This window comes from Mesitornis unicolor, unplaced genomic scaffold (assembly GCF_000695765.1).
Source record: "Mesitornis unicolor isolate BGI_N332 unplaced genomic scaffold, ASM69576v1 scaffold4109, whole genome shotgun sequence".
NCBI lineage: Eukaryota > Metazoa > Chordata > Aves > Mesitornithiformes > Mesitornithidae > Mesitornis > Mesitornis unicolor.
Genome location: NW_010207849.1, coordinates 56,941 through 79,064, shown reverse-complemented (window position 1 = coordinate 79,064; position 22,124 = coordinate 56,941). Strand labels below are relative to the sequence as shown.

The window sequence follows — 22,124 nt, the reverse complement described above, 5'->3', positions numbered from 1 at the left end:
TGCACTACAGGAGAAAATACCCAAATCACAAAGCTACTGTTCTAAGACAGGCGGGGCAAAGAAAATGTCTACTCAGTGTCTTCTAATAATTCCTTAGTTTGCCCCAAATTTGTAATATTCACCTGGTTACAGGGCACTCGGAGAATTTATTTCTGGTTTTATGATTAAGATGTTTGCCTGAGACATAGGAAGCCTGATTTGCACACCAGAAAATGTGCAAACAAAGTGAAGAACAGTGAGAAAGAGGCAGAAAGTGCTATTCATCTTCACTTTCCCCTCTGAAACCCTTCAGCCTGGTGGTGATTTTATTTTCTGGAAGATGTTGAGTCAGATCGTTTTGGTAAAGGAGCGATTTCAACTTGTGTCTGCTGCCACATGTCAGATGAGTACCCTAAGCACTAAGTAAGGAGGACACCTACTTGTACCTCAAATTAAACAAATCAAAATTAGTAAATGAGTTTGGCCTATATTTGTGAGTTACGTGGTATTTGTTTTTGTTCTTTTGGTAGTCACTCAGCTCAGTAAATAATCCAAAGACAGTGAAAGGAATGAAAACTATAGTCCAGACAGCCCAGTGCCACGTTTTCCTGGCAGCACAAAATAACTTGCTTTTCTGTTTTTGTTCATTCCCCATCTTGCTGACATTTTTTCAGTGTATGACAGAAAAAACAGCGAAGATCACAAGCTACATCTCACATATTTTACACACTATTTGGGTTAATGTATTATAGGAAGTCTTCTTTAAAATATGACTAGACTGCCTATGCATTACTTGTGAAAGAAGGGAGGGAGTTGAATTTTCATGTGATCCTGCTTTTGCAATATGATATAAAAAAACTTTTTCTTTACATTCTAAATTCCAAATCTGAACTGTAATTTTTGTTGATTTCTTCCTTAAGAGGAACTGAAATGAAACTGTTTATAATTTCATACCTGCAAAAAGCTATAGGGCAATTTTTTCAAATTGAGTCAGCTGGTGCAGTTGTAGAAAAACATAATTTAGAGTATTTTATTACTTGTTCACTGATGTCACCAATTCTTACTCATACAACAGGATCTGGGCTTGAAATTTCAGCCTTAATGAACACTGATCTTTATTTTTCCTTGGAGTAAGCAACGTATAAAGTAAGTCTTCCTTTCTGTGTTTCTACAGTGTTAGTCCTAAGAACAAAGAACATTATAAAGAATGTGTGTGATGGAGTTTCTGTTGAAAAGGGATGAGGAGAATAAAAGAATTTAGAAATACCTTAATTAAGACATTTAGAAAGATCTTAATAATCTTAATATTTAGAAATATCTTAATTTAGAAATATATTAATTATAGAAATATCTATAATGTTAATTTATTTTGAAATAAAAATTGAAATTTAATTTTGCTCTTCAGAAATAGGAATGTTTAAGGTACATTCACTGGGGCATGTAGCGGGGGAGAAAACATGGTCTGATGACGTGATGGAAAAGGGGGACCTTTCATTGGTCTCTGTTAGCAGTGCCCTCAGCTAGGATGCACTTCCATAGCTGAACTGAGTACTGAGGCTAGGGTCCAGCTCCATGATCCCTCATGATCCTATCTGTTCACAGACAAATCTGTGGGACAGAAGGACCTTCTTGAAGGTCTGAGAAATTTTGAGAGATGGAATTGGGTGAGGAAGAAGAAACTGGGAACTGGAGTTCTAAAAAGAAATACACATTTCATAGGCTTAGTGTCCATTTTAAAAGCCTGGTCCAAGGAAAGGAAGCTAGAATGTCAAAATTTTCTGCATCTCATTTATTACTCTGTTTCTCTTTGAAATGACCTGCAGGCAACAAGGCTGTTGGCAAAGCTCCTATCTGCTGTGAGAAAATACTAAGAAAGCCTATTTCTTCAAGCAAAGAAGTGTCCACTGTTTTCAGAAGTTGTATCTGTGTGTTCTGATCCATCTTTTGTAGTAAGAACATTAGTTGTTTTTGCAATAGCAATATTAGAACATTTAACTAGTGAAGGATTGCCCAGCACATTCTACATTTTTAACTAGCATATAGGTCTGCATTTTTTATTTTATGTTGTCAGTAGGATACTTTTGTTGTTAATGTCAAGAACAGCATGAACTTAGGGACTTCCTCAAAGCATAGACTTTACATGGTCAGATCAGAGTATACAATCAAGGTAACATAACAAAGAGAAGGTGTTTGAAAAACTGTTTGAAACTACAAATTATTTTTCTTTTAAAATTAACACTTGGCCTTACTGTCCTTTTGGAAGGAGATAGAATGGCTCAATATCTGAAAGCCTTGCTGGGTCAGCCAATTGCCTGTCAGGTACTCATGGTAACCATCCTGGCTGTTTGTAGGCTTCTTTTAGGTCTAAATCCATTGTCCATTCTTTCCATAAGTCTCACCTTCTTTCTGTATAGAGATGGGATATTTGAGCATTTATAAGATGGATAAAAGAAACAGGCATCTCTTAGCTAAGTAAGCAGTCGTTATCCTCATTTTTGTAGCTTCTGGTATCAGTGTAGAATGCTTTATTACCTCTTGAATAAAATAAAGTATAAGGACATTAGAATGACTTCTTCTTTTGGGGTCTCCTTTTGAAGCACTGCTTCCCTCACCAGTCCTGGAATTTCTTGTATCCAAAAGAATACTTCCTCCAGAGTATTTCGCAATTTTGCTGTAAACTAAGACTATAGCCTTTCAAAACACCATAACTACAGTTACATTATTGAATTAGTTCTACCAAAGTCCCTTTGGAATTAACAGAAAAATTGAAAAATTACTTTGGTTTCATGTTGCACTTGGGTTTTACCACTTGATAAAATAAAGGGAATGTTAATGAAGGATAAGTCACAGCTTTCTATAATTTTGGTTTGTTATACTGTGGAATATTTTCTTTTGATAGAGATCAGGATAATGCTGGTCATGCTGACGGAATTTAATGAGAAGTGTTAGAGTGTAGTCACATCACAGTGTGGGAGGAGTGGTTTCATAAAGCTAATCACACTGAAGATTGTGGAGGGAACACCTAAAGGTAAGACAAAAAGAGAGAGTCGTGCTTAGCATATGGCCTTATTTTCCGAAAACATTGCAAATCTCTTAATAGTACCTCAATAAGCGAGTAGCTCAGACTAGGTGCAGAAGAGTAATAAATCTGCTCCCATTTCAATGAAACTAGGAGAAGTCTGTTGAAATAGTGAGCCAATCCACACTGAAACCTGCCTGAGCAGCCAAAAGAGCACAGAGAAATGTTTTATCTCCTTCACGAATTTACTGAGCTGTATTCACTTCTTGTGGTCATTGTCATGTAGAAGAACTTGGCTCTGATTTATACCACCCTCAAATACCGCTGCTCTCTTGTGTGACCTATAACAGCAACACTTCCCCTAACCCCTCTATTTCACTGCACTGGGAACATAAGTCCTTGAAATTTCAATTAAGCATTTTCTGAAAACAGCTCTATGTTTGGGAGATGGTGTCTCCATGTAGAATAGCTATGTAAGGTAAACTATTGAGCTCAGTCACACTCCTGGATTTAATCTTTAAAAAATCATATTTATGGGTTTATGAGTTTAAAACTTCTGCCTACAAGAAAAGAGTTAAGAGCCCCGAAATTAGGATTTGGCATCAATCATTACTGAGATGGAACCATTCTGAACCAGGATAAAATGGGAAGAAGCGTCAAGTTTTGGTATGACAATATGGCAAATACTTTGATTGGAGCATCAGTTTTATTTGTAGTATCTTCTATGGTTCATATGTGTTTTCAGCACTCGGGATTACTTAATGAAGGCAGTCATGAGCAGTGATGCTGGACTTGGTATAAAATGCCTAAACACAATCTAAATTCTACTTAAGCAAAATTTGAGAACTGAAAAAATGTGCAGCTTTTGTGTTGAACTTAAAGGCTAAATATTTGTGTCTTCATTAATGTCAAATGTATATTACATTATAGATAATTTTTTTGTTTATTTACTTAGGCAGTTACAGAGTTTGCTTTGTGAAGGAACGGAACTGATTTTCTTAAAACTTAGATTACTAAACACCACAGTATAAACATGAAGTATTTATCACTATCTTCCATTACTGTACTAGTTGCTTAGCCAACAAAAATCGTCAGAACCAACCTTCCCCTCTCCCTAACAAATTACCTTTTGAAATTAAATGTGGTAATTTCCTGATATGTTTCCTAAGAGCAATGAATGTAGTGAAGAAATGTATTTAGTGAATCATTAGTTGCTAATTATTCATTCGTTCTGCCTAAACTATCGTATATGTTCATGGATTCAAGACATTTAACAGGAAATTATTTTCAACCAGGTGAGTTGGCTTGCCTGCATTTTTCTAGTCTCTGACATTTCAAATTCTTCCTGAGATCAGTGATTCAGAAAGCAATATGAGATTTTTAACTTTAGGTACAAAAAGTGGGGACACTTTTGAATCCTGAGGTCTGTTTGCTTTTCATCTCCCTTAAGAAATATAGAGGTAGATACAAGAGAGACAGTGGAATTCTCTGCCTTCCTGTTCTCTCCTTCTGCAAACACAAATATAATCAGTGGTCAAAATGGAAAGTTAGGCATCCTAATGTGGAGATAAAGACAACCTACTAGGGAATGTGTTAGTATGCCAATGTGTCTGTATATGTTTGACATTCTGGTAAGTACCAGTCTGATGTAGTATTCAATATTCATCTGCTTTCATCTCTGAATGTCTGCTAAAATCATGGGAAAGCATAATGTACATCAGTTTGAAAAATCACCTCTACAGTTAGAGAAGGTAAGGTGAATTGGTATAATTCAGACCATTTGTATCTGCTTTCTCAGTAACTGAAGCTCTTTTTGACTGTAATAAAACTAACAGAAACCAATGAAAAATAGTACCTTGAAGTCTAATAGGCCTTGATTCCATTTCAGCAGAAAGTTGGGCTAGAATAGATAAATTTATCAATGGATAATTTATCAATTATGGCCATGGGTACAATCTCTCTTACTGGATCTGAGTATTTTTCATTTCAGACCAGACCCTTTAAAAAATGATTATTGCTTCAAATGACCACTTGGCAGAAGATACAATCCTGACTTTTGGGTACACGTGCCCAAAGCACTTAACTTACCTCTTTTTTTGTCCTACATCTTACATTCTCTTGTCCAGTGGTGTACTAGGACTGGGGTGACCAACTGAGTAAATCTCTCCAGTGGACAGCGAAATTTGCAGCCAGGGAGAGTGAGGGGGTGAGGATCTCTCAAAGAATTATTCCGATAGTACATTTCTATGGTGTATTGCCTGTTTCAAAACACAGAAGTGTCAAAATAGAGTTAGGGATGCAGAACCACACTGCCTTTCTAGGTTGCAGAGATTGTACTTTGAGATAAGCTTTTAGCCAGCTTATTTGCCTGGCTATTAATAATAAATGGTCAGCATCAGTTTGCCTGCAGTTTGTCTTTTTGGTAGGAAAGTAAAGGAGTTACACAGATAAAAAGGGTACAGTAAAGCCTCTCATAACTGTAATGAAGCAATATATAGAGGGTTTTCAGGCTGCAGTGCTGTGATTCTGCTACTGTCAATAGCTGCTAAATTGAGTCCAATTATAATAATTAAAATCAATGTGTAATCTTTTCCTCTGTAGTGAACCTTGTGTATCCAATTTAAGTACTCTGGAGTATCAGTAAATTGCTTTTTAGAAAAAGAAATGTTAACAGTACAGCTTGCAGATACTTGCCCACTTTTTTCCTGGTAAAGTTCAAAAAAATGGCAGGCACTGTAAGGAGGCAATTTCCCATTGAAGACATTGAGTGCCATCTGTAAGGCAACAATGGTTCCTGCATGCTGTAAATACAAGAAACCTTTAATTAAAGGCCTGTTGGAAATGATTGCCGGTACCTATTATTTAACAGTATGTCCATTACGTTATCTGTCCACTTAACATTACTTGTGTGGCCTCATTAATACTTACTCTCTGCAACATTGAGCAAATACTGTCCTTTTATGGCTATGCAAACTGAAATGCTGCATGTATCAGAAGAGGTGTGGTCAGTAGGTCGAGAGAGGTTCTCCTTCCCCCTACTCTGCCCTGGTGAGGCCGCATTTGGAATATTGTGTTCAATTCTGGGCCCCTCAGTTCAAGAAGGACAGGGAGTTGCTTCAAAGAGTCCAGCGCAGGGCCACAAGGATGATCGAGGGAGTGGAGCATCTCCCTTATGAGGAGCGGCTGAGGGAGCTGGATCCCTTTAGCTTGGAGAAGAGGAAACTGAGGGGTGACCTCATTAATGTTTATAAATTTGTAAAGGGCGAATGATCAGGAGGAAGGAGCCAGGCTCTTCTCTCTGATGTCCAATGACAGGACAAGGGGCAAGGGGTGCAAGCTGGAACATAGGAGGTTCCATGTGAACATGAGGAAAACCTTTTTTACTGTGAGAGTTACAGAGCACTGGAACAGGCTGCCCAGGGATGTTGTGGAGTCTCCTTCTCTGGAGACATTCAAAACCAACCTGGACGTGTTCCTGTGTGACCTAGTCTAGGTGATCCTGCTCTGGCAGGGGGGTTGGACTGGATGATCTTTTGAGGTCCCTTCCAACTCCTGAGATTCTGTGATTCTGTGATGTATAAAATATACATATATGAAATATTTGAGAAGTCTTAATCACTTGCAGTTTTTTTCAAAGTTAGTAAGAGCTGTTCAAACTTCTTAAAAAAAGATCTAGTGATTTTGGATGTTAAATAAACAGTATTCGAGATGGTGTGGCAGATGCACCCACCCTACTAAAGACCTGAGAAAGACCCAACAAAGACAATGTTAAAGTTTCTGGCCCTGGCGGTGTCAGGACTGCCCCCCCCCGCCCCCCCACCCCCCAGCTCATGTCTGGTCCACACAGTGGGGGTCAAAGGCGGGAAAGATGAGGTCCTCAGCCAATAGGGGGCTGACACAACCATGTATTGACCACAGATCAGATTCGACCAGGGTATAAATGGGGCCCCGTTGGAGGACTCATTTGAGTCAGTCCTCCTCAGAGCAGCGGGTCTGCAGTCGGGGACTCTCCCCTTGAGTTGGGACGCCACTTAAGGTAACTTCTCGAGATTGAGAGCCCTCCCTTTTTAGGTGAGTGAGTGAGTGCACATTTTGGATCATTTGGCCAAAAACTTAAGAATTCTTAACTCAGCTGTGTCTGGTAATATTCCCAACCAGCATATCAAACCTGTATTTGTTGAATGTCAGTGGGATGTTGTTTAGGTGAATGAATTTTTGTCTGCTTAATTTCAGTTGCAGATTAAATGCTTGTTTGAGTTCACTATTTGTGTGTGTGTAGCCATTTTGGTGTGATTCCGTGACAGATGGTAAGCTCTTTGGCTGATATATACCTGATAGGTTATAATCTAACTGAAGGTTAGAAGTAGGAGCTTTTTTACCAAGAGCAATCAAAAAATTTCCTTCTCCAATGACAATGTTTGCACATTCTAAACAAAAGTATAAAGTTTAAAAGAACTTCTAAAATAACAAACTTAATTTTTCTTTTTTTTTTTACTTTGCATTTGAAAAAGATGCAGGATGAAGGAAGCTTGTAAAATATAATATTATTATATAGAGGTTCAATAAAACATGAGACATGTTTTTTCCAATTCTCTGCTAAGTCAAAACAATGAATATTACAATGAAACAGGTCATGACATCAGGTAGAAAATGGAAGTTACAGATTTTAAAGTAGTATTTGTTCATTAAAGAATGAAAATAATCCAATAATATTTAAGGTTAACCAAATAAAAATGCTCGTAGATGTATTTCATTAAGGAAATAAAGTTTCATGACTTTCACTGCATTTAATAACTGCAGAAAGGGAGCGTAAAAGAAACCAAAAGAACTCACCGCAGAATATATAACCATTTTTTTCTGGTGTGAAGGCTTTCTAGCATCTGAGATATGCTTTAAAATAGTTTTTAGAAGAAGACCTGAAATAAAATGGGGAAGCAATGACAATGAAAGGGATGCTTGTGTTAACATCTATATCACTTGTTACTGTTTTAACATAATCTGTCTTTACATGCACCAGATTTATTCAATTGACTTTATAGGCAATTTGTGTGGAGTGCCCTGGTTAATTCTGATACTACCTTTAATATGAACAATGGGCCTATTTTGCTTCTGTGTAAAATGTTCAGGGGATCCCTAACAGCCTCAACAGCTTCAGACAGTGCATTCACAGCTGCTTTATGCCAGCAGATCAGTGCAAGAATAGCACAGTAATGAATACTACCCTCTTTTGTGTGTAACTCCATTGACTTTGTGATTTCCAAAGAAAAAGAAAGAGCACGTCCTTTGGACTCTGAGCTGCCTTAAATGAAGTGGTTGTCTGTATTTTAATGTTAACTGCTGAAAAGTTGCAAGACAAATTATATGAATTAAATGAATGGCTGTGCTAGTATCTTAGCATAAGGTTGGAATCTCAACAAATTAGAATCCTAAAATGAGAACTATACAGTCTAGCAGAATTCGACACATGCGCTGTTTTCAGCTATCAGCACATTTTTAATAGCAACTGCTAATAAAGGAAGAGCAGAAGTTGAAACTTGGAGCTTAGTTTAGTAAGTTGGAGCTCCAAAAAGGCAAAAAAATTAACCCATGCTTATATGTCCTTTGTCCTTGTAGCTCAGAGAGCTTGACTATACAGTGTCCATATAATACAAAAATGAGGCCCAAAGGATGACAGTGGATGAATGGAGGAGAACGAGTGATTAAAAGGGTGTAAACTATTTTTAAATTTCATCTATTTGCTGAGTTTAGAAGCAGTTTAATAACCTCATTTTAGCGCTCTCAGTAATGGAATATGAAGACTGTGAAGCAACAAAGTTACCGTTCTAGAGAGTATTACAAATAATATTTTGTTACGTAAGTTAAACGTGGTGGCTTGCATTAAATTCAGACTTGATTCAGTTCAGAAGAATCTATATATTGATTTGGATTTCTTATACAGCCTAACCAAAATGGTAGCACCTTTATAATGCTGGACTAGGATATTTGTGATTCATATCACCATCTCTCTTCCCATTAATCAAAATCTTTCAGTGCTGATCATCAATATGCACATTATGACATCTTTCTACTATGAAATTGGTAGCAATATTTATTATATACCCTTTCTTTTTTCCCATTCTACTGTTAGTTTTAAATGGGGTAAGAATTCAGCTTACCTCCCTGCAAACGTGATTTTTGTATTTGTTTGTGGAAGCCAAATTCTGACTGCAATAACAATTCTGAGAGCTTTATCAGCTTGGTCCTGACACCATGAGTAGCCCAAACTGGTAATGTGTAATTGTTAATATCCTGCAGTGAAGAAAGAAAACATGGTGATTTTCTTACTGATTCCTACTGCTTAATGTTGTTTGTTCTGACACAAAATGCTTGTCAGAACAAATTCTGACTGTTTCACACAAGTAAATTTTTCTCTTTATAATAAAATAATGATTGTATTTTGCGTTTAGACAGCTGTAGAATTCTTATTTATAGAATTACACTGCTTAAAACAAATTTGAAAGGCAATATTCAATAAGAAGAGGAAATATAATACTGAAAATTATTATGCAAAAATAATGCAGTTGTCCAGTGCAAAAAATTCCATTTATGACTCTTTCTTTTTCAGCCATCTACTGAGATACATCTGAGATCATTACTGAAACGAATCCTATATAGATGTCAGGATTTTAAGGGCTGGCAGCTCTGGAATATAAGTGGGACCCAGAGATGAAGTAAGAATATGTATAGCTGTAATTTGGATGTAGTGGAGTATGAAGTATATGTATAGGAATTAGACATATGGATGGAATTCATTGCAACCTATACCAGGTCTACTGGATAGTCATGCAGTACTGAAGCTAAAGCGGTATGGATTAGTCTTTCCTTAGGGATCATGGTGAGAAGGAAAGATACGCCCAACACTCCTGGTTTGCACTGCCCTGAATTTCTGTTTAAACAAGGTTGGTATCTTTCCTTCAGTTCAACGTAACCTCTGTGAATGTGGGCCATTGGAATGAGCACACCAGAGGGAGTTTTCTTGTAACAACAAGTTCTAAGGAAAATTCCTTGAACTACTTCAAGGATTTGTTTAAACAAGTGAAACAATAGAACAAGCTAGGTTAAACCAGCTCAGGTCATAATGCATCACTTTCTCTTTTAACAAATGTGATTTGTGTCTTAAGAAAAGAATTGACTGTTTGCATGCTATTTAAGTCAGTGATGTAGGCAAGAAAGCACCTCAGCTTCTAGGTTGCCTGAAAGCCAGATGACAATTAGCCAATAATAACAAATACAGAGAGATGCATGCTACTGTGGTTTCATTAATTGTATTTAAATAACTATGTAAGAAAGCTCTTTTTGTATACTTGAAAGAGTGAGAGAAATGGCAGATGTCTTAATTGATAACCTCAGAGTCTTCACTGAGAAGTATGAAAAAAAGCTCATCAAATCTAGCTCTAGAAGGAAAAATCCAATGAATTGGTTTGGTCTTGCAGCATTTAGCTAGATCCCTGAAGGGAGCTATCAGTTTTACATATTCCTCTGGTGACACTGGTTTCTCAGTAGGGTATAACAATTGAAATAAAAAGTTGTAGTCCTCAGCCGTCTTACATTTGGAAAACATGGAAGGGTGACCCCACTGAAATTACAATGAGGTGTCTTAGTATGTTAACATTTCATTTAACTGAAGTCTCTGGCTAACATTCCATTAAAGACTGCTTTGACCAAAGCTGGACCTTTGGACAAACAGCAGGACAGAAGGTAAACTCATTAGCATCATGCCCTCATATTACATGTTGCTTCTGAAATCCAGCTTAAAACTGCCTCAGTTTTATAGGGGATATCTCAGAACTGATGACCAATTTATCATTAATATTTGAGTTTAAAAATAATTCTGCATTAAAGCATTTGCAGCAAATGCTGCAACAATAAATTTTTAACACAAGACAGAAATTTTCACTTCCTTCAGCTGAGATAAGTCTAGACTATGAAGTGACATGAAGTGGGGCTTGTTGCTGAATTTAAGACACAGGATTTTTTCAAATCCCAGTCAGAGGTCCCAGACTGTGGGACCCAGATATCTATGACAGTTGGGCACTACAGTAACTTTTTTTGTAAAATCCATGGTCCTTTGTAAATTGCCTGGTTCCATTGCTACTAACAGTTTCCCAAACTTGCACAAATAGCCGTATGTGTAATTCCAATGGCTGCTTAATTCCTGAAAATACTCTGACCACTGCTGTTCCTATGCAAATAATGATTTCTCTTGCTTATACAATTTACATGAAATCTTTGTGGAAGGATGCTTATTTTTTTTGCCAACAACCTATTTTATTCCTTTGTATCTCTGCGACGGAGTTTGGAGGAGTAACAAGACAATTTTATCCAAGGGTACGCTTTTGCCTAATTCTCCATATGCAGTCACTGACAGAATATTGGATTTGGTAGGCCACTGGTTTATGTTCCTTATAGTGGTGGACAACCCACAACAACCTCACACAGTCATAATGTCTATACAAGAATTTAGGTTGCAAGTTTAATGTTAGGTGAGGGTTTCTGGGGAAGAAGCAGAAAACAATCTGTGGTTCAAAAAGTTTGGAAGCATAGACCTACCCTCTTTTGATGTCTTACAAGCAACAGAAATAAGAGCAAAAAACAGCTTTAAACTTGAGGAAGTGTAAGCACTTCTATTGGGCATTGGCAATTTTCTTTATATTATTTACCTCATATTGTAAAGTGTCAGAGAGCTTCCAGATTCTTTCCGTGTTCAACTTCTTCAATGGGTATCCTGTATGAGTGGCTAAAAACTTCAGAAATGGCTATAATACAAACAAGCAAATCTGTAGTACACAAGGGCCTTTTTGCATCATTTCTACACACTGCCATACTACTACATAATAACTTTTAGAAACAAGGTAGTCTTTGTACTTTGCACTTTAGCAATGAACCATTGCCTAATGGTAAGAGAATTTGGCCTATTCATCTAGACAAGGTTAGTGATCTGAGTTCAGATTTGAAGTATGGTGGTGTTTATGCTTGGTGGGAATGTTCAGGAGAGATTAAAGTGAGGAGGATACAGATACATGAGGAAGTCTGGCTGAAATCCAAAGTGCTTAACAGAAATGTGATACATAGAATTATTCTGATGTTGGTGCTGAGCAGAAGGGAGCTATGATGTAAATGTGGTAAAACTGGGAGTTACAATTAACTTGCATATAAGGACCCAATGCAGAGTCAGAGATAGACGGTTGAGGTCACTGGTTAAAGATTATAGAAAAACAGGTGAGTTTGATAGTTTAATTTTGAACAAACCTGTGAAGAAGAAGGTTGCAGCAGAATAGACAAGTGATTACATACTCATGTCAAAGGCTTTGGTGGTGGAGAAAGAAAGGAGAGGATACCTTACAGAAGTAAGAACGAAACATAGGTGAGCACCTGAATGAAGACTTTAGATATGAGACATGAACAAGTGCTTGAGGAGAGCACTGAGGCTGTTAAGAGAAAACCTGGGGAATTGAGCTGTGAGCATTTCGTGGTAGAACAAAAATATGAACTGGCAGAGACATCAGAGGACTTGCTTTTTATGGGAGTAAACAGAGAGAGGTATTGCAGTGATTTGAGAGGTATTGGCACTGATTTGATCTGAGTTCTTGTTTTGTCTGCTCTCCTAGAAGGTAAGTGGACTGTTTTTTTGCAAGATAGTCAATAATTTATCTTTTCTATGACTTGCTATTTTCAATTGATGTGAATCTGTAATGTTGTAATTTGTTTTTTGGGTATGTTGTCTACACCCACTGTGAAGATTAGAGATCTGGAAGGAGCATATTGACTGCCATTTTTTAAACCTACCTGTTAGATAATGTTGACAGAAGCGATATATTTTAATTATATTTCCAGAACTGAAAATACTTTACCCTGTACTGCTTGAGTTGCCTTTGGAATTCCCTTGTAGCAAAGGTTTCTCTCAAAAGATCATTGTATTTTGGGCAGTGTGAGAAAGGTAAGTATAGCAACTGAAAAGAAAATTGCAAAACATTAGTAAGGCAAGGTGGTGCTTGTTCTGCAATTCAGTATACACTTGCATGATTGTTGTTCTCCTTGGTTGCACTAGTTAGGACAAGCTGAAAAATAATTTGGGAATGTAGTTTTTAAGGATATTCGTCTTCAGGACTGTAAGAGTCATACTGATGACTACGTACAAAATAATCTTTAAATGTTCAGAGGGGTAATAGCTGCAGTAGTTCAAAGTTAAAGGACTCATTTACACAAGATGAAATTTGTTCCTTGACAGAAGACTAACACAAGCCCTCATGATCTGCTTTGTGCTTGGCCTCCCCAGGGATGATTTCACTCATAGTGTTCAGTCTTTCTTTAAACACACCGTTCTTTTTTTGCAACAAATTACCAAGCAGCAGCTGGACTGCAATAGCAGTCTTTGTGCATATTCAGCTGTATTAAGTGGACTTACCACAGGTTCATTTATTTCAGCTAAATCCTAGAAGCTTGTGAAATTTCTGTAACTCAGTTTTGTCTTCCATGAATTCAAGACATATGAAAGGTTAAAGGTTACGTGGCCAAAGGGATATTCTATACCATGTAATATCATGCTCAGTACGTAAACTGGAGGGGCGTTGGCCATGAGGCTGTAATTGCTGCTTGGGACTGGCAGGCCGTCAGTCAGCAGGTGGTGAGCAATTGCACTGTGCATCACTCATTTTGTATATTATTATTACTACTATCATTATTGTTTCTTCTTCTGCCATCCTATTAAACTGTCTTTATCTCAGTCTACAAGTTTTCTCACTTCTATTCTTCCAATTCTCCTCCCCATCCCACCGGGGCAGGGGGGAGTGAGTGAGTGAGCAGCTGTGTGGCGCTTAGTTGCCAGCTGGAGTTAAACCACAACATGAGTTTAGACTTGCTTGAGGTTTTTTGTGATAAATTTTAAGCAAAAGTTAAGACAAAAATTTACACTGAAATCTTTTTAGTGCTTTTCTCTAATGTGCTTTTTGTCCTTCTTCCAGTAGTAAAGCTCTTCCTATATAGTCCCACAATTAAAAGAACTTTAAAAATGACCTGGGAGTCCTGAAGTGATAATTAGCTTGGAAAGCTTCACAGCAGTTCCTAGATCTATTTAGAAATATAATTTATTTATTCCAGAAGGTAGAAAAGTATTTCTGAATTATAGCCATAGGTTCATGAACAGGCATGACATTACCAATAAGTGATGGACACTTGTTTTGGGTAGTAGGATACATGTAGTCTCAAGCTTAGCCTGTATATGTAGTAAAGATGAATAAAAATACAAATAGTTGAAAAAAGTGTGAAAAATATGTATATGTTCATGACTCTATGATTTGTTTGAATAAACTTAGTTCCTCCCCTAGGTGTGAATGAGATGCAACACCTGATTGCTGAGTTTGCTAGTGGTGTTGATACTGGCCAGGTATTCTTCACTGTCTGCTGAGGTACCACCCTCTGTGACAGTGTCAGAAGCAGCTCCTGACTGCGCCAGGCTGTGTGCATGAGTAGGAAGACACGTGTCTCCATACCCTCCCTCTTCATGCTCTCATCACCCCGAGGTGAGAACCATTGCTCCATGTCCCTGTTTAACCTGATTCCCCTATCATCACAGACTGTGTTAACTAGACTTGTTAAGCCCACAGTATTTAGCTTGCATCACATGTGCACACCTCCTCTCCCAAACTAGGACCATAATGCACACTCCTGATCTTTCCTATCTTTTTACCTTAGGTTTTCTATGAATGGGAACCTCCATGTCCACTCAGCTGCCCAGCTTTCCCCTCTAGGACATATACATGAAGGCTACAGACAGAGCTGCTATCCATACAGTTCCTTACAGCTTCAAGGTGAGGAGATGAGGAAAGGAGATGAATAAATACATTACCCTATGACCTCATGTTCTTAAAGCTCCAAGTGCTCCTTCCTTTTCCCTTTTACTTTTTACACCAACCCTCAAAGTGCATGCACTGACCTGCAAAGTGCATGAAAAACAATCCTGTGACTCAGTTCTCACTGTAATAAAAATCCCAGAATAATTCTTTAGTCTTTTCCATTGGCTGTGGACTAAGAAATGTTGAATCACTAATGAGAATAGGTATGCTTCCTCTTCTCACAAAAAGAAAGTCATGTTTGTGATGAGTTTAGGATTAATCTACTTCTGTAGTGGTTTACTCACATTATAGGTTAATTCTTTTGCTCTGTACCTAGGACTTCTGTTTTTCTTTCTTTTTTGTTAACTCAAGGTCTCTGATATGTAAGTCCATTCCTGTGGAAACTCTTATATTTCTACTCTGCTTATTAGGCCTTTCTACACAATACTTGTAACACTTTACATTGCATTTACCATGCCCTTCATCCTGCTCCTTCATCTCATATCCTAGGTATTTTATTAATGATTAAGGGAAAGCAAATGCCCCCAGTTTATACTCACATTATCATGTGATAGTGGTACTGTGTGAACCGGAATCGGTTGCCAGAGGATTCTGGGGTTCCAAATCTGGCCCTGTGTCAGTGGATACAGCCCAGCAAGACTTGCCTGAGCACTCATAAGCGTGTGATCACAGTCAGTGCTTTGAACATAAATCTGAAGCAAGGAAAAAAAAAACCCAAAAAACATTTTGGAAGGTCGTATATCCTGTGGTTTTTTTTTCATTTGGTATGAAAGAAGGGGACTGGTACTGTGCAGGGGAAGATGTCATTAAAGTAGAGTGGGATGAAGAAGGACCATGAGAAGGAAGGGGGAGAGAGAAATAGTGGAGCTGTAATAGGGTGCTGGAAGAGAATTTTGGTGGACAAGGGAGCTGCAACATGGTGGCTGTTCTCCTAGAAGTCCTAGTATAAAGGATAAGAGCAACTCCATTTACCGTCTAGGCTTTGAGACATTGTGTATGCACTGAAGAGCTGGACCCTAAATGAAAACTAAGCTGTATCTGCACCCCATATGGAAATGCAGAGTTGGAGATATATGACATAGCTACTCTGGCATACAACAGTGAGGTATCTGAGCCTGATATATAGCCTAAAAAACCTTCCACATGGTTTTCAGTTAACCATCAGCATGAATAAAAGTTAAGCCACAGTTTCCAGGATACTTTGAAATTACACTGAATTCAATGGATACTAAGTTGTCTCCAACTGTACCAGGTTCAGACTCTCATGCATTCAGGAAGTCCCATTAATGTCCATGAAAAACATCCTCCCTCCCAGATCCAGTACTTGCCTCACACTGCTTGTATACAACACTCAGGAAATAAGCATATCTCCTCCGCATGTACTGGCCAAGCTCATACTGTTGCTGTATGCCAAGCTGTAGAAGTAACAGAACAGTGTAAGATAGAGGCTCAAGAATTGTGCTATGCATCCATTCCTACAATCAAAAAATGAGATAATATTTCATATTATTTTGATAAATACGTTTTTTCTTTCCAAAGTGAAGGAGGAAAGAAGCTAAAAGAAAAAAACAGTAAAGTTGCTGCATTTACAGTATTGGATAATATTAGATATGTCTTCCTGATTGATGCAGTTTTGCGTTTTGCTCTAAAGAAAGATATGTCTATGTTTATCGAAGCTGGTTAGACTGGCTGAGGGGCAGGCTGACTTAAAGCAGGCATAGATACGTCCAAACACCATCTGTCTAGTTTCTGTTCGATTGCTGGCTCACGGCTGAATAACTGGGCGTGCAGACAGAGCAACCACCTGTCCATGAGGACATGTCCAGGATATGAATCCCATAGAATATCACCAGTGATTCCATATGGAGCCTAGCTTGATCTAGCTTGAGCAAGATCTTATTTTTCAGGAAGACAAAATATCTTGAATAGGAGACTCCAAGCCTTCAGGTATTTTGCTGCAATTGTTAATTATTACTGACAGTCTGAAACATTCAATTGTTGGTTCTTGCCTGACTATGTCCCCAGCTTTCAGCCACTGGATTTTGTTGTGTTTTTGAATGATACATTCTTTACCATCATGGATCTTATTTCCAGTAGGATAATAATCAGTAAGATGGAATCAACTCACTTAATCTCTGTGTTAAACTAAATAGATGACAGTTTTCTACTCTCACAGCAAAATGGGCTTTCCAGCATTTTAGAAGCTCTTTGCTGAATGTTTTCCAACTTACCAACATAATTTGGTAAACACATGACATGAGAATCATATGCCATGTCCCTGTAATGATCTCAATATTGTCAAAATTTTACTCATACCTGATGTTTCCTGGCCTAAATTGAAATATATTCAACTTTATTTACATTATCAGTACTCTGCACCGGGATATCAGGTATGATGAGTACACATTGCTTCCTAAAGTCCTTTTCTAAGTCAGGATCATAGGATAATTCAGATTGAAAGAGACCCCAGGAAGGCTCTAGTCCAACATCCCATTCAAAGCAGAGTCAGCTATGAGGTCAGACGATAGCTTTATCCAGAGTGTGTGTATGCGATCGTCTCCTTCTGTTTCTGGCATTGTGTATCCAGTTTCCTAGGGTATATGCTTGGCCTAGGCTTCTGCCCCAACTTGCCTAATATGTGTGTTTTTAAATCCTGACACCTGGGTTTTGAAGCCTTCCATGCCCTGGAGCAAGCTGGCATGTAGTGCTGAACTCATATAGTGTATATGTGGAATGATTAAGCCACAGCTGAGTTAAGGCATGGGAAGCTGTTCTGTTATTCCTGTTTCTTCAAGGGAGGTGATGTGAGAGGAAACAGTCCTGACCTTGCATTGGAGATCAGTTTGGCCTCCTAAAAATGATGAGGAAGAGGAACCTCTCAAGCAGTTATTCTATTCTGATTTTGGTGGGGACCTGACAAGTGACTGTTTCCCCTAGGAGAGAGAAACATGTGTATTGTGCTGGACCCACTGGACATAAAGTGTGAACGAACTTACTCTGCAGCAGCTTAACAGAGACGCACACCTCACAGGCTGCCTGCACATACACAATAGCCATTTATCTGGGACATCTGGAATTTTGGCACATCTAAACTACTTCAGTAAGGCTGCCTTGTTCCCAGAATCCTGGGCAAATAACTAGTGGATTTTTCCATCCAAACAATGTATCTTGGGGAAAAAGGAATGAAGCATAGACACAATGGGTTGTGCTGGTGAGAGCAGAGCAGAAGTAGGTTTGAAACCACCTAATGCCCACATATGCCCTTAATCTTCTGAACAAGGAGTTCACCCTTGGCTCCATTCACAGAAGGAGGCAGCCAATATACATTACAGTTAACGCAGAGACAGAGTTTCTGCAATTGGACTTTGCAGTTGCCTTAGCTGCTGGTAGTTACTACCATCAGCTGATACTTGTGTGCCAGCTCAGCTCTGCTGTACTCCACCAGTGCCTGCACTAAAATAGCTGAGCTTTAAATTGACTTTCCCTAACACAGCATGAGAGGAGTTTCTACTAGAACTGATAGTAGTTCATGAGCTGGGAAGTACTCCTGCTCAACAGATTAGGGGTGGTCTGTGAGCACTTCCACCATGTTATGCTACTGATGGATAAAGCTCCATGTTCGGTCTTAGGTGAACTGTGGTGGTTACCAGTGCCTGGCTCCTCCTAGAAGACCCCAGTCTGCAATCAAACAGCTCAACATATACTGCTATTGGACCAGAACAGGCTGAATCTGTGTCATTTAAAATCAGTGACTGCTCATAGGTGTAAGTTCCTGGTAAGTTCTTTGGCTGTCCTTTTGAAGATCTATGTGTGGGAACTTAATATGTAAAGTTCCAAGAAACAGATGTCAACAGACCGCATTCCAATATTTCAGTATATTGGCCCAGGTAAGGAAACACACCTTGGTAAGCTGTCCATATCCCTGCTGCCTTGCAACATCTTTGTGCTTGTCAGTTGGAAAAAATTCCTGTGGGGTATGATCACCATGGCGAAATACCTGAAAAAGCAAATGGGATTCCCCTCTCATTACTGGTCATTTTGTGATGGATATAATTAGTGCAGTCACAAGAAATATGCAATGACAGTGAGTAGTGTATCTGACAGATGTTAAATATTTATGATGCTCTTCTTGTGTCTAGATAACTACAATACCTGTTTGATTTATTTAGGCAAATATAACTCTTTTTTTTCCCTGGCATTTGAAAAGTAGTTAGCTCAAATATCTTTTTCTGAGTTATAAAAACTATAAAATATCATAATACATTTCAGAAAGGTTTTATATATTTTAGGAGTTATAGACCACAACATTAAATAAACAGAATACAAACATAAGCATTTAAGTAATTTTCTATAAATATTAGAACATTAATATTTTGCTAGGACTAACTGGGAATACGGATTAAAAAAATCCAAACTATTGCTCTAGATACAGTTTCTGTGGCTGACTGCTGTGAAGTGGTCTTTCTTGGCAGAAATTAGCCTTAAAAAACCACAAGTTGACTTTTGCATCACAAGAGGTGATGAAAATATCATCTAATATCTAAATACAGAGTAAAATGTTACTCTGAATACATTGAACCTGTTCTGGAATTTCCCTTCAGATAGAAGATACATATATAAAGATACCTTAAGATTTTTCATTCCTGCAATGGATTATTTCCCTGTCCAGAATAATCCCTGTACATGTATGTCAGATAATTTTAAGATTTTACCACTAGATTTTTTTTGTTTCTTAATCCCACTAGGGAGAAACAAAATTGAAAACTGCAGCAAAGTGATTTACAAGCATGTGCAATGTTCAGAACAAAATTCAGGCTTCCTGCAAACAAATGGTACCTTGTAATCTTTGTAAATAACATTAGTTTCACAGCACTGGTCCTATGTTGCTTATTCAGTGCTGTTGTATACTTGTTTGGGTTTCACATAATGAGATTTGATTTGCTTTTTAATCCACCGAAACCACTAGACGAGTGGAAACCTTTCCATGATAAAGAGGGTTTTTGCACAGTTGATATTTAGTTATGAAATCCTCTTTTACAATTTAAAAAAGAATCCTCTCTTAGTGCATTCTTTGTCAATTCAGAAAGTTAAGTTCATCTAGGACTGCACAAAGAAGACAAAATAATGAATTCTTATTTAAAATTGAGGTTTTTTTGGTACAATGCAAAAATGAACAGGAAACAAATATTAATAAAGAGCCACCTCCCCCTTCCCCTAGAGTACAGGAAGTTCAGTAAATGACAGGTTTTGAAGAAATTCCATTTGCCCGTGAACTATCTACTTACTATAGACACAAACTTCAGTTTTCTTTTTGCTGTAGTTTCATGAAGAAAGATGCAGAAAAGGCAGAACATGAAACAGAGACTCCAGATTCCACACACCAGCTGCCTTGATCTCATCCTGAGGGTAGCTTTCAGCTATTTTGCACACCAAGGTCCCTGGCTGTGGATGTGTTGATACTGTAGATGTGTGGCTAAGAGGGGAGGAGTCGGTTGTGCTCAGTGAAGTCCAAAAGTGCGCTGTGGTCTTGCCTCCTCCTCCCTTTTTTCCCTTCTTGGGTTAGTGCTTTTCAGGGGATTAATGAAATGAAAAGTGTATTTTGCACTCGTACTCAATTTCTGTGTCCCATGTATAACATGAAGTGGAATCTCTGAGCTCTCTAATTCCTGCCCCTGGCACCTGGAAGGCAGGTGAATGTAAAGAATTAGAAGTTGCCTTCTGTTATTTAAGCTAGGATTTAGTATGGGTCAGTCAGCCTTCTCCAAAGTGAAAATGCTGCAGATACACTGTCTCTTGCTGTATGCAAAAGAGCTAGAAAACCATCTTCATTCCTAGTGCACATACAGTCTTCTCTGAACACTTTGTACTACAAAGCTAGAAAGAGCGGTGCTGACAATTTTTCTTTTATAGAGGATCTCGAGATTTTTCCCTGGATTTGGCTGTGGCCCTAGGAGATATAAACACCAGATGGTTTTGTTGCATGGGAGCGGGGATAAGCCTAAATTCACTGCAAAAAGATTAAGACACATGAATGAACTTTTCATCTCAACAGCAGATTGACTATGTCAGTGGTGGCGAAGTGTGTGCCACTTTTCTCTAGAACTACACCCCAGAATTTCATACAGTGAGGTAAATTTTTTATTTTCAAATTTCTCTTGCTGCAAACACTCTCATTGTTACAGCTTGCATAAATCAAGAGCTGTTTTTTTTTATTTCCTCAGTATATTTTACAGAAAGGAAAAAATTAGCTCAGAGACAGTGTTGCAAGAGACAGGATTGATTTTACAAGCTTATTGGTCTATGTTCAGTCACATTGATGTGTTAATGAAAGCCTTGTGAGTGATTTCTTAGTGATCAAAAAGTCTCTGCAAGAATATAAAAGAAATTGCTGAAAAAAAATCATGTTGCTACCCAGAAAGGTTATATAATCCCAAGCTAGTTTAAGGCACAAATGAGCAAATTTCATAGTTATTAGGTACAGGCTTTCCTGGAGGGATCTAGAGGGATCAGCTCTCTCTCCTGAAGTAACAATGCTGTATCTTTCACATTTGTCAGAGCTAAAGAGATTCCTCTCTGAAGCATTCAGAGGTCAGACTTCCTTAGTGCAAGATGGTTGATTCGTCATTTCTGCTTTTGAGCCCGACAAGTCTAACACACTCATGCAGAAACAGAAGAATTTGGGGAGCTGTCCACATTTATTGAGAGTGAAAATTCTTTTTTATTTTTTTATTTTTTTTTAAGGGAGGGACCTGGGGGAGACGTGGGTCAACTGATTAAAGCTATTCACACCCTGTACATTTTCCTGCACCCACTGGCTGTCATACGTCAAAAAACTCTTTGAAGTGACTACGTGTTTTACTGTTTCTAGAGGACATGACATCAGAAACCACTCCTAAAATGCACCACTCTGCTAGGCAATGTTTTTAATTAAACCCATTGATTTCACTGAGAAAAAATACGCAAGTTCTCACAATTGTAAGGCTCCATTCAGGTTCTTCAGATACTGTAGATGTGTCTGTCAGGGACAGCAGATACACAACAGGAGCAGAAAGGTTTAACTTTATTCTTTTCAAGCACTCATTGCCTCCTGCTTTATGTGAGATTAGCAGGGAAGGTGAAATTACTCTTATTTTGCATATGACAAAATATTAGTGTGAAAACTGATACTTGCTTCCTGTGATCTGATCTTGGTGCTGCTAATTCTGTGGGAAGAGACACATTAAAGTACACCACAT

The 22,124-nt window shown here is 38.2% G+C and overlaps 1 protein-coding gene across 1 annotated transcript; it reads right to left on the bottom strand.

Annotated features, from left to right (window-relative positions):
• Positions 1 to 5,099: 5,099 nt before the first annotated feature.
• Positions 5,100 to 20,460, bottom strand: LOC104546782 (prostatic acid phosphatase-like). Its single transcript, XM_010192264.1, has 10 exons — positions 20,175 to 20,460; positions 18,791 to 18,886; positions 16,218 to 16,304; positions 15,429 to 15,581; positions 12,889 to 12,987; positions 11,698 to 11,793; positions 9,154 to 9,286; positions 7,832 to 7,914; positions 5,693 to 5,799; positions 5,100 to 5,256 (listed from the first exon to the last, which is right to left on the bottom strand). Exons 1-10 carry the CDS (start codon positions 20,286 to 20,288, stop codon positions 5,100 to 5,102), a joined length of 1,125 nt encoding a protein of 374 aa, XP_010190566.1. The 5' UTR covers positions 20,289 to 20,460.
• Positions 20,461 to 22,124: the final 1,664 nt, after the last annotated feature.